A 13,969-nucleotide genomic window follows, 5' to 3' on the forward strand; every position below is an offset into this window, starting at 1 on the left:
GTTGCCGTGCCTAGCTGCGACAGGTTGCTTTCTGTGATGCACCGATAAAAATTGGTGAGAGCCGACAGGGGACTTGCCGGATCCCTTTAGCCTCCTGAGGAAGTGCAGGTGTTGGTAAGCTGTCGTGGCCGTCACATCAGTGTGGTTGGACCAGAATGGACCTTTGGTGAGGTCACTCGAAGGAACTTGAAGCTCTTAACCTTGACACCACTGACGTAGACAGACGTGTGTGTTAGCTGTCACCACCAAACATCCCCCAACATTCTGTAGATGTCCCAGCATTAGCTGTCCACTTTGCATACTTCACTCTGGAGTTTAGCCCGTCAGCAACAGCTCACCAGTCCTCTATGCTGGGCTGGTCTTTCAAGCTGTCTCCAGGTGTAGCCCATCCGAGAAGATCCTTCCTCTCCCACGATGAGGTCTTTGGAGCTTCTGTTGGTGTGTCTGTAGCTCTGGGCTTTTTACAGAATGGGGTTGCTAGCCCCATGTCCAACCCGCCTCCTTTTGCATACTGAGCTTGGGACTATCCATGGCACAGTTACTAGCTGCTCAAGTGAGGGTTAATTCTTCCTTGAAGCATCTCCTTGATCTTGGAAAGGTCTTTGAATCGAACAGAGGCTGCTTTCTTTGTAATCCTGCAGTCTCTGCCTCATTCCTTTAAATCTGTCTTGTGACCCAATCTCATGTTTAACTTCAGATGTTATCTCTACCCAATTTATTTGACCACTATATGAACAGCCCCGTTGCCAGGGAAAACGGATGGATCACATGCTGCTGGGTCATTTCTGACTGGCTGCATCATTGCCTGGCGTAGAGGCTCCGATGCAGAGGGACCACAGGAAACTGTAGACTTAGCCGGTTCCGTCATTGGCACGACCACCCCCCCCATCGCGGACATCTTCACCAAGCTGGCATCCATCATTGCGGATCCCCACCACCCAGGACATGCCCACTCCTCATTACTACCGTCAAGGAGGAGGCGCAGGAGCCTGAAGATCCAACGATTCAGGAGCAGCTTCCTTCCCTCCGCGGGCAGGTTTCTGAACGGTCCGTGAACCTGTGAACGATCCTCGTTATTTGTTTTTTTGTACCATTTATTTATTTTTGAGGCTACTGTAGTTTTTATTTTTGCACAGCACAGCAGCAGCAGAACAAGTTTTATGACATGTCAGTGAGAATGGTGGAGTGGACTCAATGAGCAGAATCGCCCAATTCTGCTCCAGTGTCTTATGGTCTTATAATAAACCTGTTTCTGATTCTGAAAGCTGGAAACTGCTCTGGCTGGGTGGGATTTTGTGGACGAGCCACACTCCCCTCCAACGTCAGACAGCCGGCGGGAACGTGCACTGGGTACCTACCACCTGCTGGTGGCAACTCCTGCCTGAGTTCACAACCAAGGTCAGTGACTGGGCCCGAGTCCCACTCCAGACTGTCAGTGGAGGAGGACAGGACGAGGAAGGGGCAAGAGACTGGCACGGAACGGAGGGATTTAGACCACGGACAGGCGGATGGGGTTAATGTAAATTGACACTGCGGCTGCCACAGACAATGTGGGGTGAAGTCCTGAATGGACCATGAAGAAATGCAGCCATGGTTGCCACCTCTGCTGGATATACATGTCCCACCTGCAACAGAGCTTGTGGGTCCAGGATAGGACTGTATAGTCATCAAAGATCTCACTGTTAAAGGAATGGACGTCGTCATCGGATTTCGATGGACAACCGAAGGACCATGAACCCTATTTCCCTATTTTGCTCTCATCTTGGCCCAATTAAATGGCTGCCCCGATTAGCCAAAGTTTCAGGGAAGTCGTTGAAAAGGTATACATAAAAAAAGATAAACTACTGTTTAACTTAACAAATTTTATGCAACACACACAAAATGCTGGAGGAACTCAAGTCAGGCAGCATCCTTGGAAATGAATAACCAGTCGATGTTTTGGGCTGAGACCCTTCGTCAATCCAGAAGCTTGGATTGGTACATGGGTAGGAGGGATATGGAGAGCTGCGGTCCCGGTGCACGTTGAAGGGTGTAGCCAGTTTAAATGGCTCGACACGGGCTGGATGGAGCAAAGGGCCTGTTTCTGTGTTGTATTTCACTATGACTCTATGGCTCCTAATACTACCACAGTACTACAAAACTGTGTATTAGATCCTAATAGTTACCAACGGAGGAATTCATCTAGTGTGGGCTGACAGTTTCCTTTTATTGACTGGAAATGGACAAAATCAGCGTAGGCATCTAGTACAGATAATACAATGCTTTCGACGACTGCATCCCCCAAATCTTCATTTTCATTATAACCATAGAAACCATGGCACAGAAACAGGCCTTTTGGCCCTTCTTGGCTGTGCCGAACCACTTTCTGCCTAGTCCCACTGATCTGCACACGGACCATATCCCTCCATACACCTCCCATCCATGTATCTGTCCAATTTATTCTTAAATGTTAAAAAAGAACCCGCATTTACCACCTTGTCTGGCAGCTCATTCCATACTCCCACCACTCTCTGTGTGAAGAAGCCCCCCCTAAGGTTCCCCTTAAACTTTTCCCCCCTCACCCTAAACCCATGTCCTCTGGTTTTTTTCTCCCCTTGCCTCAGTGGAAAAAGCCTGCTTGCATTCACTCTATCTATACCCATCATAATTTTATATACCTCTATCAAATCTCCCCTCATTCTTCTACGCTCCAGGGAATAAAGTGCCAACCTATTCAACCTTTCTCTGTAACTGAGTTTCTCAAGTCATGGCAACATCCTCGTAAACCTTCTCTGCACTCTTTCAACCTTATTTATATCCTTCCTGTAATTTGGTGACCAAAACTGAACACAATACTCCAGACTCAGCCTCACCAATGCCTTATACAACCTCATCATAACATTCCAGCTCTTATACTCAATACTTTGATTAATAAAGGCCAATGTACCAAAAGCTCTCTTTACGACCCTATCTACCTGTGACGCCACTTTTAGGGAATTTTGTATCTGTATTCCCAGATCCCTCTGTTCCACTGCAGTCCTCAGTGCCTTACCATTAACCCTGTATGTTCTACATTGGTTTGTCCTTCCAACGTGCAATACCTCACACTTGTCAGTATTAAACTCCATCTGCCATTTTTCAGCCCATTTTTCCAGCTGGTCCAAGTCCCTCTGCAGGCTCTGAAAACCTTCCTCACTGTCTACTACACCTCCAATCTTTGTATCATCAGCAAACTTGCTGATCCAATTTACCACATTATCATCCAGATCATTGATATAGATGACAAATAACAATGGACCCAGCACTGATCCCTGTGGCACACCACTAGTCACAGGCCTCCACTCAGAGAAGCAATTCTCTACCACCACTCTCTGGCTTCTTCCATCGAGCCAATTTCTAATCCAATTTACCACCTCACCATGTATACCTAGCAACTGAATTTTCCTAACTAACCACCCATGCGGGACCTTGTCAAAGGCCTTACTGAAGTCCATGTAGACAATACCCACTGCCTTCCCTTCATCCATTTTCCTGGTAACCTCCTCGAAAAACTCCAATAGATTGGTCAAACATGACCTACCACGCACAAAGCCATGTTGACTCTCCCTAATAAGTCCCAGTCTATCCAAATGCTTGTAGATTCTGTCTCTTAGTACTCCCTCCAATAACTTACCTACTACCGACGTTAAACTTACTGGCCTATAATTTCCCGGATTACTTTTCGATCCTTTTTTAAACAACGGAACAACATGAGCCACTCTCCAATCCTCCGGCACATCACCTGTAGACAGCGACATTTTAAATATTTCAGCCAGGGCCCCTGCAATTTCAACACTAGTCTCCTTCAAGGTCCGAGGGAACACCCTGTCAGGTCCCGGATTCCAGATGATTGTCCATAGCTTCAAATTCTTCATAGTTCCTAACTTGTTGAAGTAGTGAAATTGTTTTATTTTCATTCCCAGCAGTTCTGTCATCTCCAACTCATCAGGCCAGGCAGCATCCATGGAAAAGAGTAAAGAGTCGATGTTTCCAGCCAGGGCCATTCATCAGGATGGAGGGCCTGAACGTCGATTGTTTACTCTTTTTTTTTTAAACTCTTTTCCATAGATGCTGCCTGACCTGCTGGGATCCTCCGCCAGTTTGTTTTGGATTTCCACCATCTGCAGATTTTTTTGTGTCCGGCACATCCAAGCTAGAATGCTTTAAGTTCCTCAGCATACACATCACTGAGGATCTTGCGTGGTCTGTACATACCAGCTGTGTGGTGAAAAAAGCACAAAGGTGTCTCTTTCACCTCAGACGGTTGAAGAAGTTTGAAATGAGTCCCCAAATCCTCAGGACTTTCTACAGGGGCACAATTGAGAGCATCCTGACTGGCTGCATCACTGCCTGGTATGGGAACTGTACTTCCCTCAATCGCAGGACTCTGCAGAGAGTGGTGCGGACAGCCCAGCGCGTCTGTATATGTGAACTTCCCATGACAGGTGTGTAAAAAGGGCCCGAAGGATTATTGGGGACCTGAGTCACCCCAACCACAAACTGTTCCAGCTGTTACCATCCGGGAAATGGTGCCACAGCATAAAAGCTAGGACAACAGGGTCCGGGACAGCTTCTTCTACCAGGCCATCAGACTGATTAATTCACACTGATACAACTGCATTTCTATGCTATATTGACTGTCCTGTCGTACATACTATTTATTACAAATTACTATAAATTGCACATTGCACATTTAGACACAGATGTAACTTAAAGATTTTTACTCCTCATGTATGTGAAGGATGTAGGAAATGAAGTCAATTCAATTGAAACCGCAGTGAGCAAAACAGTTCTGAATTATCTTACTGCTTATTTCTTGCCAACAATCAGTGACAAAAATCACTGCTTTTTGAACACAATCACATGCAACTGAAGCTATTTAAAAGCGGTTTACTCTAAGCACGGTGAGATGTCTAACGGTCTCATAAGTACACGTGACTGTTCGGCAATTGTCTCCTGTCCCAATTAAGCAAAACAGTGTCCCAAATAAACAAGGGGATCCCCAGCTATTTTCTCAATTAGTTTTTGTTCTTGAAGAGCTGTCCAAATAAAGTGGCTGCCCTGATTAACCAATGGCCCTACAAACTGGAATCCACTGTTTTTGTTACGATAACGCAGTAATTTTTTAAATATATTGCTCTGTTCTGCTGCTGCAAATGGATTCTGCAACAATTGAACTCACCATGGGGACAATGTGGAGAGTCGGGGTGGGAATATTAACACGAGCATGATACAGCATTATGGGAAGTCACCTGACCCAAAGGCTCTTTACGGGAGCTGATCTATATTTACCGACCACATAGGGAGGAGGCTGTTCAGCATATCGAGCATATTGGCACACACAGCAACTTATTTCTTCCCTTAATCCTCCACACGGTCCCATACCGCTCACCGGCACAGTCACAGCAACTCACAGCAAAGAAATTAACATCTTTGTGATGCTGCTGGAAACCGGAGCAGTCAAAGATGAGTTTACCATCACAAGCACAAGAACATGCAGGCAGGGTTGCAATTAAAAATGGTAACGCCTAACATTATATAAGCAACATTCACAAGAAGATTATAAATTAGACATAAATTATACACACAAGGAAATTATAAATTATACACACAAGATTCTATCTTGAGTAACACGTACAAAGGGCTGGAGAAACCCAGCAGGTCAGACAGTATCTACTGAGGGGAATGAACAGTTGAAGTTGCAGGCCAAGACCCTTCACCAGGACTGTTCATGCTCCTCCACAGATGCTGCCTGACTTGTGCAGTTCCCCCTGCACTTTGTATAAGCTATACACAACCTTCGCAAGAAATCACAGTTAGGACAAGGGAAACAGAGGCACAGGGAGAATGTTCAAACCCCACACAGACAGCGCCCCGCGGTCAGGATTGAGCCCAAGTCTCCGGAGCTGCAAGGCAAGCTGAATCGTCCGCAGCTCAGCATCAGTGAGACAAAGGAGATGGTGATGGACTTTAGAAAGACTAAGCCTGCACTGCTCCCTGTTACTATTGATGGTGAGGACCTACAAGTACCTGGGGGGGGGGGGGGGTGCACCTGGAGGACAGATTTGAGTGGAACACCAAAACAGAGGCTGTGTACAAGAGGGGCCAGAGCCACCTCTGATTCCTCAAGAGATTGAGGTCCTTTGGAGTATGCAGGCCTCTCCTCCACATGTTATACCAGTCTGCAGTCACCAGCACAAACTTCTATGCAGTGGTGTGCTGGGGCGATGGCATCAACACAGGCCACAGGCTCAATCAGCTGATTAGAAAGGCTGGCTCTGTTATAGGAGTCAAACTGGACACACTGGAGGTTGTGGCAGATCAAAGGACCCGACAGAAAATCCTGGCAATTCTGGACAATGTTTCTCACCCTCTGCATGCCACCTTGGCTGAACAGAGGAGCACTTTTAGTAACAGACTATGACAACTGCACTGCTCCAAAGAGTGCTATATGAGGTTATTCTTACCCTCGGCCATTAGGCTGTATAATGAGTCAACCTATAGCTGGGAAGTGATGACCCCCTGCTGTTAGGCTGTTTGAGGTCACTCATTTTTTTATTCTTTCTTACTTCACTTCTAATATTTATATCTGTGCACTTGTAATGCTACTGTGACACTGTGATTTCCTTTGAGATCAATAAAGTATCTATCTACCCACTGTGCCAGCCTGTCTCCACTGTTACCTGTCCTGAGTAGGTCACTAACTGTTTTTGATAGTTATGAATAAATTTGCTCCTGAATAAACTTCAAGATAAGTTTTCAAAAGAGAATTAGTTATACACTCAGTGGGCACTTTATTAAGTAATCCTGTACACCTGCTCATTAATGCAAATATTTAATCTCACAGCAACTCAGTGCAAAAAAGCATGCAGACGTGGTCAAGAGGTTCAGCTGTTGGTCAGACCAAACATCAGAATGGGGAAGAAAGGTCATCTATATAACTGTTGCAAAGGAATGATTGTTGGTGTCAGATGGGGTGGTTTGAATATCTCAGAAACTGCTGATCTCCTGGGATATTCATCCACAGCAGACTCTAGATTTACAGAGAATGGTGTGAAAATGAAAAAAAAAACATCCAGTGGGTGGCAGTTTTGTAGGTGAAAATGCTTTGTTAATGTGAGAGGTCAGAGGAGAATGGCCAGACTGGTTCAAGCTGATAGGAAGGTGATAGAAACTCAAACAAGCACGTGTTACAACAGTGGGGTGCAGACGAGCATCTCTGAATGCACAACACGTTGAACCTTGAATTGGATGGGTTACAGCAGCAGAAGACCGGAACATACAGGAGGTATCTAACAAAGTGTCTAGAGTGTAGATTGCGAAGGAACAAGGTGTAGAGTATTTCTACAAGGGAAGAGCGGGAATGTGGACAATCTGATATTCCTTTCACACATCCAAGCACTAGCAGGGTCCGGGGACAGTTTAGAATGGGCAGACTTCCCTCATACTGCACCCACAGCAAAGAAATTTAATATGCATGTGGGGAGTGTGTGACAGGACAGAGGAGAGGGAGTTTTACTTAAGTCTAATCCTTTCAGTCCCTAGCCTGGAAATGTGTGTGATGGGACACTGCAGAGGGAGTTTTACTTAGTCCAACCCCAGGAGTGTGTGATGGGACGAAGTGGAGAGAGCTTTACTCCGTGTCTGACCCCAGGAGTGTATGATGGGACGGAGTGGAGAGAGCCTCATTCTGTGTTTAACTCCAGGAGTGTGTGATGGGTCGATGTGGAGGGAGATTTCTTTTTTGGAACACTTTTCAGTTCTATAAACGTCCGCTCTTGAGGAGCAGAATATAACATTGAGATCCTTAGTGCAGTTCACAGACCAGATCAAAGTTTAAAGTAAATTTATTATCAAGGTTTGTAAATGTCACCATATTCTACCTTGGGATTCAAGATTCAGGATTGTTTACTTGTCATTCTTCAGTACACGAGTGTAAAGGAGAATGAAATGATTTTTACCAGGATCTGAGGCAGCTTAAAAAAAATACTATAAGCTGGAGATTAATTTTCTTGTGGGCATTCACAGAAAACAGAAAAATAAGATAAAATCAATGAAGAAAACACACAGAAAGACTGACAAGCAACCATAGTGCAAAAGGAGACATTGTAGAAACAATGGATAATTCCCACATCGCAGCGGCACCCACCCTGCTGTGGTGTGATCCGGGGCTGAACTCACCGTCAGGTTCCAGTTGATCTGTGGCACTTTGGTATGCAGGTTGAGGGTGAACATCAGCAGCAGGACCCCAGTCACCACGAAGGCCGTGCAGCTGACAAACTCAAAGAGGTAGAGACCCCCACACGGCAGACACTCCTTCACGGTCTCGATGCAGATGAAGGCGATCAGGGCCAGCAGCTGAAAGAAAGATGTGCTCCTTAAACATCAGGCTGTTGTGACTGACTGAAACTGAGGCACATGGAATATAAACGTCAGTGAACCTCCCAGAGAGAGGGTGCGCAGAGAACTTGACTCTCCTGCCAAGATACTTACACCTCTTCAACACAAAGACAACAATGGATGATTATTTGTTAATTTATCGGTGGTAATATTGCTTTGGGGTGGTGGGGTGGAAATACATCTCCACTTGAGGAGGTGTAAGGCACTCCTTCCCTCCACTAGCCAGCAGATCAATCTTAGGCAAGGGGCAGCTCCTGCTTAGCCCCTCAGAGCAGGAGGTGGTTGGTTGTACAAGCAGCCGGTGCCCACCACAAAGTCCTGGTTATGTGACCACCGACACCAGGCAGACAATCTCTGAATATTATTGATAATGGCTGGGGTCCCCCGTCTTGCCCAGAAGAAGGCAATAGCAAACCATTCCTGTTGAAAAATTTGACAAGAACAATCAGGGTCACGGGACCATAATCGCCCACGTCATATGGCATAGCCCATAAGAGACGAACAAATAAATGTGTTGTGTGTGGGTTATATGTACTGTGTTGTGTACCTTGGTCCAGAGGAAAGTTGTTTCATTCGGTGGTATACATGTATACAGTTGTATGTGAGTTATATGTACTGTGTTATGTACCTTGGTCCAGAGGAAAGTTGTTTCGTTCGGTGGTGTACATGTGTACGGTTGTGTGTGGGTTATATGTACTGTATTGTACACCTTGGTCCGGAGGAACATTGTTTTGTTCAGTGGTATACATGTGTACGGTTGAAATCACAATAAACTGAACTTGAACTAAAGATTAAAGATTAGCTTTATTTGTCACATGCACATAGAAACATCCTGTGAAATGCATTATTTGCATCAAATCAGCAAAGATGGTGCTGGGCAAGTGTCACCACGCTTCCAGCCAAAACATAACATATCTACAATTTACTAATCCTAACCCGTACATCTTTGGAAAGTGGGAGGGGACCCACACGGTCACAGAGAGAACTCACAAGAACGTCCAGACAGCGACAGGAATCGAACCCCTTTCCCTGACACTACAAAGCGTTACACTAACCACGCCACAAACAGTAATGTCGGAGTAGGCTGGGCAGGAGCTGCATACACGCCAAGCTGAGGTTTTGTTTAATTTTATTCATTCAGAGACTCCGCGTGCAGCAGGCCCTTCTGGTGTAATGAACTGCTATTTAATCCGAGCCTAATCACAGGCCAAAGCACCAACTAACCTACCAACCAGTACAGCTTCGGACTGTGGGAGGAAACCAGAGCACCCGGAGGAAACCCATGCGCTCATGGGGAGAACGTACAAACTCCTTACAGGCAGCCGCAGGAATTGAACTCAAAACTCTGGATTGCCCTGAGCTGTAGCTGTGTGGTGCTAACTACTACCCTTGGTGAACCTGTCTTCTTCCACTGGCAGTACCCCACTGACTGCTCGTGCCTGTCGGAATATTTCCCAGACACAAGAAGAAGCTAACCAGTGGATGTGGTTAATCAGACCGCATGAAACTCGGGTCCGAGTGTGCCCCACAGACTCCAGCTGCCTCTGGAGAGTACAATAGACCATAGACAATAGGAGCAGGAGTAGGCCATTCGGCCCTTCGAGCAAGCATCGCCATTCACTGTGATCATGGCTGATCATCCACAATCAGTATCCAGTTCCTGCCTTATCCCCATAACCTTTGATTCTGCTATCTTTAAGAGCTCTATCCATCTCTTCCTTGAAAGCATCCAGAGACTTGGCCTCCACAGCCTTCTGGGGCAGAGCATTCCATATATCCACCACTCTCTGGGTGAAAAAGTTTTTCCTCATCTCCGTTCTAAATGGTCTACCCCTTATTCTTAAACTGTGGCCTCTGGTTCTGGACTCACCCATCAGTGGGAACATGCTTCCTGCCTCGAGCGTGTCCAATCCCTTAATAATCTTATATGTTTCAATAAGATCCCCTCTCAGCCTTCTAAATTCCAGAGTATACAAGCCCAGTCGCTCCAATCTTTCCACATATGACAGTCCCACCATCCCGGGAATTAACCTTGTGAACCTACGCTGCACTCCCTCAATAGCAAGAATGTCCTTCCTCAAATTTGGAGACCAAAACTGCACACAGTACTCCAGGTGTGGTCTTACCAGGGCCCTATACAGCTGCAGAAGGACCTCTTTGCTCTTATACTCAATTCCCCTTGTTATGAAGGCCAGCATGCCATTAGCTTTTTTCACTGCCTGCTGTACTTGCATGCTTGCTTTCAGTGACTGATGTACAGGAACACCTAGATCTCGTTGTGCTTCCCCTTTTCCTAACTTGACTCCATTTAGATAATAATCTGCTTTCCCGTTCTTACCACCAAAAAACCAAAGTACAGATTAATAACTGTGTCAGACCCCTAGAGCTGAGGTGCTAATTAACCATTTTCCATCCCTGCTCTCAGTCTCACACACACACAGTCACTATGAAACTCAACATGGAGCCACCAGAGAGGAGATGGAGGAACGTGGAGGAAAAAAATACAAACTCCCGGAGGAGCTTCACAGCTCAGTAGCACAGCAGTTAGTGTAACACTTTACGGTGCAGCGATCGGAGGCTTGCTTGCCTGCTTACGCCCATCACCCCTACTGGGGAAGAGGCCACTGACAGCAGCCTGAGAGTCCTCTGTCTGAGACCAGGCTTTCGCATTGTCTCGGCGTAACCTTTCTCTCCCAGGAACGAGGTCTTCGGAGCTTCTCCTGGTGATTTTGTAGCACTGGGTTTTTATGTGACGGCATTTCTAGTTCCATGCCCAAACATCCTGCCCTTTCACGGCCGGCAGAGTTCAGTGAGTGGAAGGTCGGGATTCAATTCCTACCACTGGCTGTAATGACTTTGCATGTTCTCCCCATGACCATGTGAGTTTCCTCCCACGTTCCAAAGGTTTCCCGGTTAGTGTTACTAAGTTGTGGGCATGCTATGTTGGCACCAGAAGCAATGCCGCACTTGTGGGCTACCCCCAGCTCATCCTTGGACTGTGTTAGTTGTTGACACAAACAACACATCTCACTGTATGTTCTGATATACAGGTGGTCCCTGACTAATGAAGGCCAGAGCACCAGATGTCTTCTTAACCACCCTATCAACTTGCCTGGCGCCTTTGAGGGATCGATGACATGCAGCACAAGGTCCCTCTCTTCCTCCACACAGTTAGGAATTCTGCCATTAGGTTTGACTTTCCAAAGTAAATCACTTCATGGTTTTCCGGATTCAACTCCATCTGCCACTTCTCAGCCCAACTCTGCATCCTGTCAGTGTCCCGTTGTAACCTGCAGCAACCTTCTACACTCCCCACAACTCCTCCAACCTTTACGGCATCTGCAAACTTCCGATAATGCAGGCCGAATGGCCTGCTATGGCCCCAAGCAAGCTTTAACACAAGAAATCGGGCAGAAGGCAACTTTCAGACAGTACTTTAGGGAAGGGGACAGGCAGCCAGAATGCCAAGTAATCTCCTTTTCTCACAACTCCAACACTTACAGCCACGAGTGATCCTCACGCTTCATACCTTTGACGCTTGGCTGGACATTGGTTATGGATTTACTCAACGATATCAAAGTCTGCATGTCCTAAAGTTCCAGGAAAACATGGACGTGATTTGATAGCTGATACCCCAGAGTGGAGGGAGAGGTGGACAGAAACTTTCCTCTGGGCCGGAAGCTCCTGACCAGGGAACAAAGCTTGACAAATTGAGTCAGTTTTACAGGGCTGAAGTTAGGAAAGAGTCCAAGAGTTGACAGCAGAGAGAATTTGGAATTCCTACAAGCACAGAATATTAAAGTGATTGGAGGAAAGTACAGGACAATGCCAGAGATATGGCCTTTACACAGAGAGTGGATGGAAGGTGTGGCCAGGGGTGGGGTAGAGGCAGATACATTTGGGATAATTAAGAAACACATGGGTGACAGAAATATGGAGAGCTATGTAGGAGGGAAGGATTAGATTGATCTTAGAGTAGATTCAAAGGGTGGCACAGTGTTATGGGCCAAAGGGCCTGTACTGCACTGTACTGTTCTATGTTTAACTCAGCACATCAGGCAACACCTATAGAGAGGAGTACACAGTCGCTGCAATTACCATGAAGAGGGTTTTGCCCCAAAATGTCAACTGTTTAATCATTTCCATAGATGCTGCCAGACCTGCTGAGTTCCTCCAGCATTTTGTGTGTGTTACCCCGCACGTTTTTCACTGCATTTGTGCACATGTGTGCTTGTACATCTAACAATAAATTCCTCCCTGCCCCTTCCTTTTTCCAATCCCCATTCTGGCTCTCATCTCACCCCTTCTCCTCAGCAGTCCATCACCTCCCTCTGGTTCTTCTTTCTCTTACTTTTTCTCCCATCGTCCACTCGCCTCTCCTATCAGATTCCATCTTCTTCTGCTCTTTACCTCTTCCACTAATTGCCTCCTTGCTTCTCACTTCATCCCCCCCTCTACCCACCCACCTTCCCCCTTACCTACTCTCAACTATCACCTACCAGCTCGTACGCCTTCCTCTTCCCCCCCCCACCATCTTATTCTTGCTTCTTCCCCCCTCCTGATGAAGGGCCTCAGCCTCCAGAGATGCTGCCAGACATGTTGAGCTCCTCCAGCATTTTGTGTGTGTGTTGCTCTGGATTTCCAGTGTGTGCAGAACCCCATGGCTTTATGACAACAAACTCAACTTTGACTTTAGCCTTTTTTCACTATCCTTTGTTTACACAAAAGAATTGAACTGAACTTTATTACTTGCATCCTTCACATACATGAGTAAAAATCTTTGTGTTACATGTCCATGTGCAATGTGTAATTATAGTACTGTAATTTATAATAGTATGTAGAACAGGACAGTCAATGTAACATAGAAATACAATTGTATCAGCATGAATTAATCAGTCTGACGGCCTGGTGGAAGAAGCTGTCTCAGAGCCTGTGGGTCCTGGCTTTTATGCTGCTGTACGATTTCCTGGATGGTAGCAGCTGGAACAGTTTGTAGTTGGGGTGACTCGGGTCCTCAATGATCCTATGGGCCCTTTTTACACACCTGTCTTTGTAAATGTGGAGGATGAGAGTTGTCTTGATAGAGGTGTACAGAATGAGAAGAGACGTGGACAGAGTGGACGGCCAGATACTTTTCCGCAGTGTGGAAATAGCCAATATGAGCTGAATAGTGGGAAGTTCACATCTACAGATGCACTGGGCTGTCCGCACCATTCTCTGCAGAGTCCTACAACTGAGGGAAGTACAGTTCCCATACCAGGCAGTGATGCAGCCAGTCAGGATGCTCTTAATTGTGCCACTGTAGAAAGTTCTTAGAATTTGGGGGGGGGAGGGGGCCCTACCAAACTTCTTCAACTGTCTGAGATGAAAGAGGCGCTGTTGTCCCTTATTCATCACACAGCCGGTATGTACAGACCTGAGATCCTCGGTAATGTGTATGCTGAGGAACTTAAAGTGCACACTGTTTTAAAATACTCCTGGGGGTTATAGTCCAGATCTGTCACCTAACACCTATCAGGTAATACAAATGTACACTCAGCTCTCTGAGAAT

General features: G+C 46.3%; 1 protein-coding gene across 2 annotated transcripts in view; it reads right to left on the reverse strand.

Annotated features, from left to right (window-relative positions):
* Positions 1 to 13,969, reverse strand: part of cmtm4 (CKLF-like MARVEL transmembrane domain containing 4) — an 82,872-nt gene that overhangs the window by 18,703 nt on the left and 50,200 nt on the right. For both annotated transcript variants that reach the window (XM_072279976.1, XM_072279975.1), the window contains exon 2: positions 8,200 to 8,376. In XM_072279976.1, coding sequence (XP_072136077.1) covers positions 8,200 to 8,376 — 177 coding nt within the window. The remainder of the gene's footprint in view (positions 1 to 8,199; positions 8,377 to 13,969) is intronic.

This window comes from Mobula birostris, chromosome 15, assembly GCF_030028105.1.
Source record: "Mobula birostris isolate sMobBir1 chromosome 15, sMobBir1.hap1, whole genome shotgun sequence".
NCBI lineage: Eukaryota > Metazoa > Chordata > Chondrichthyes > Myliobatiformes > Myliobatidae > Mobula > Mobula birostris.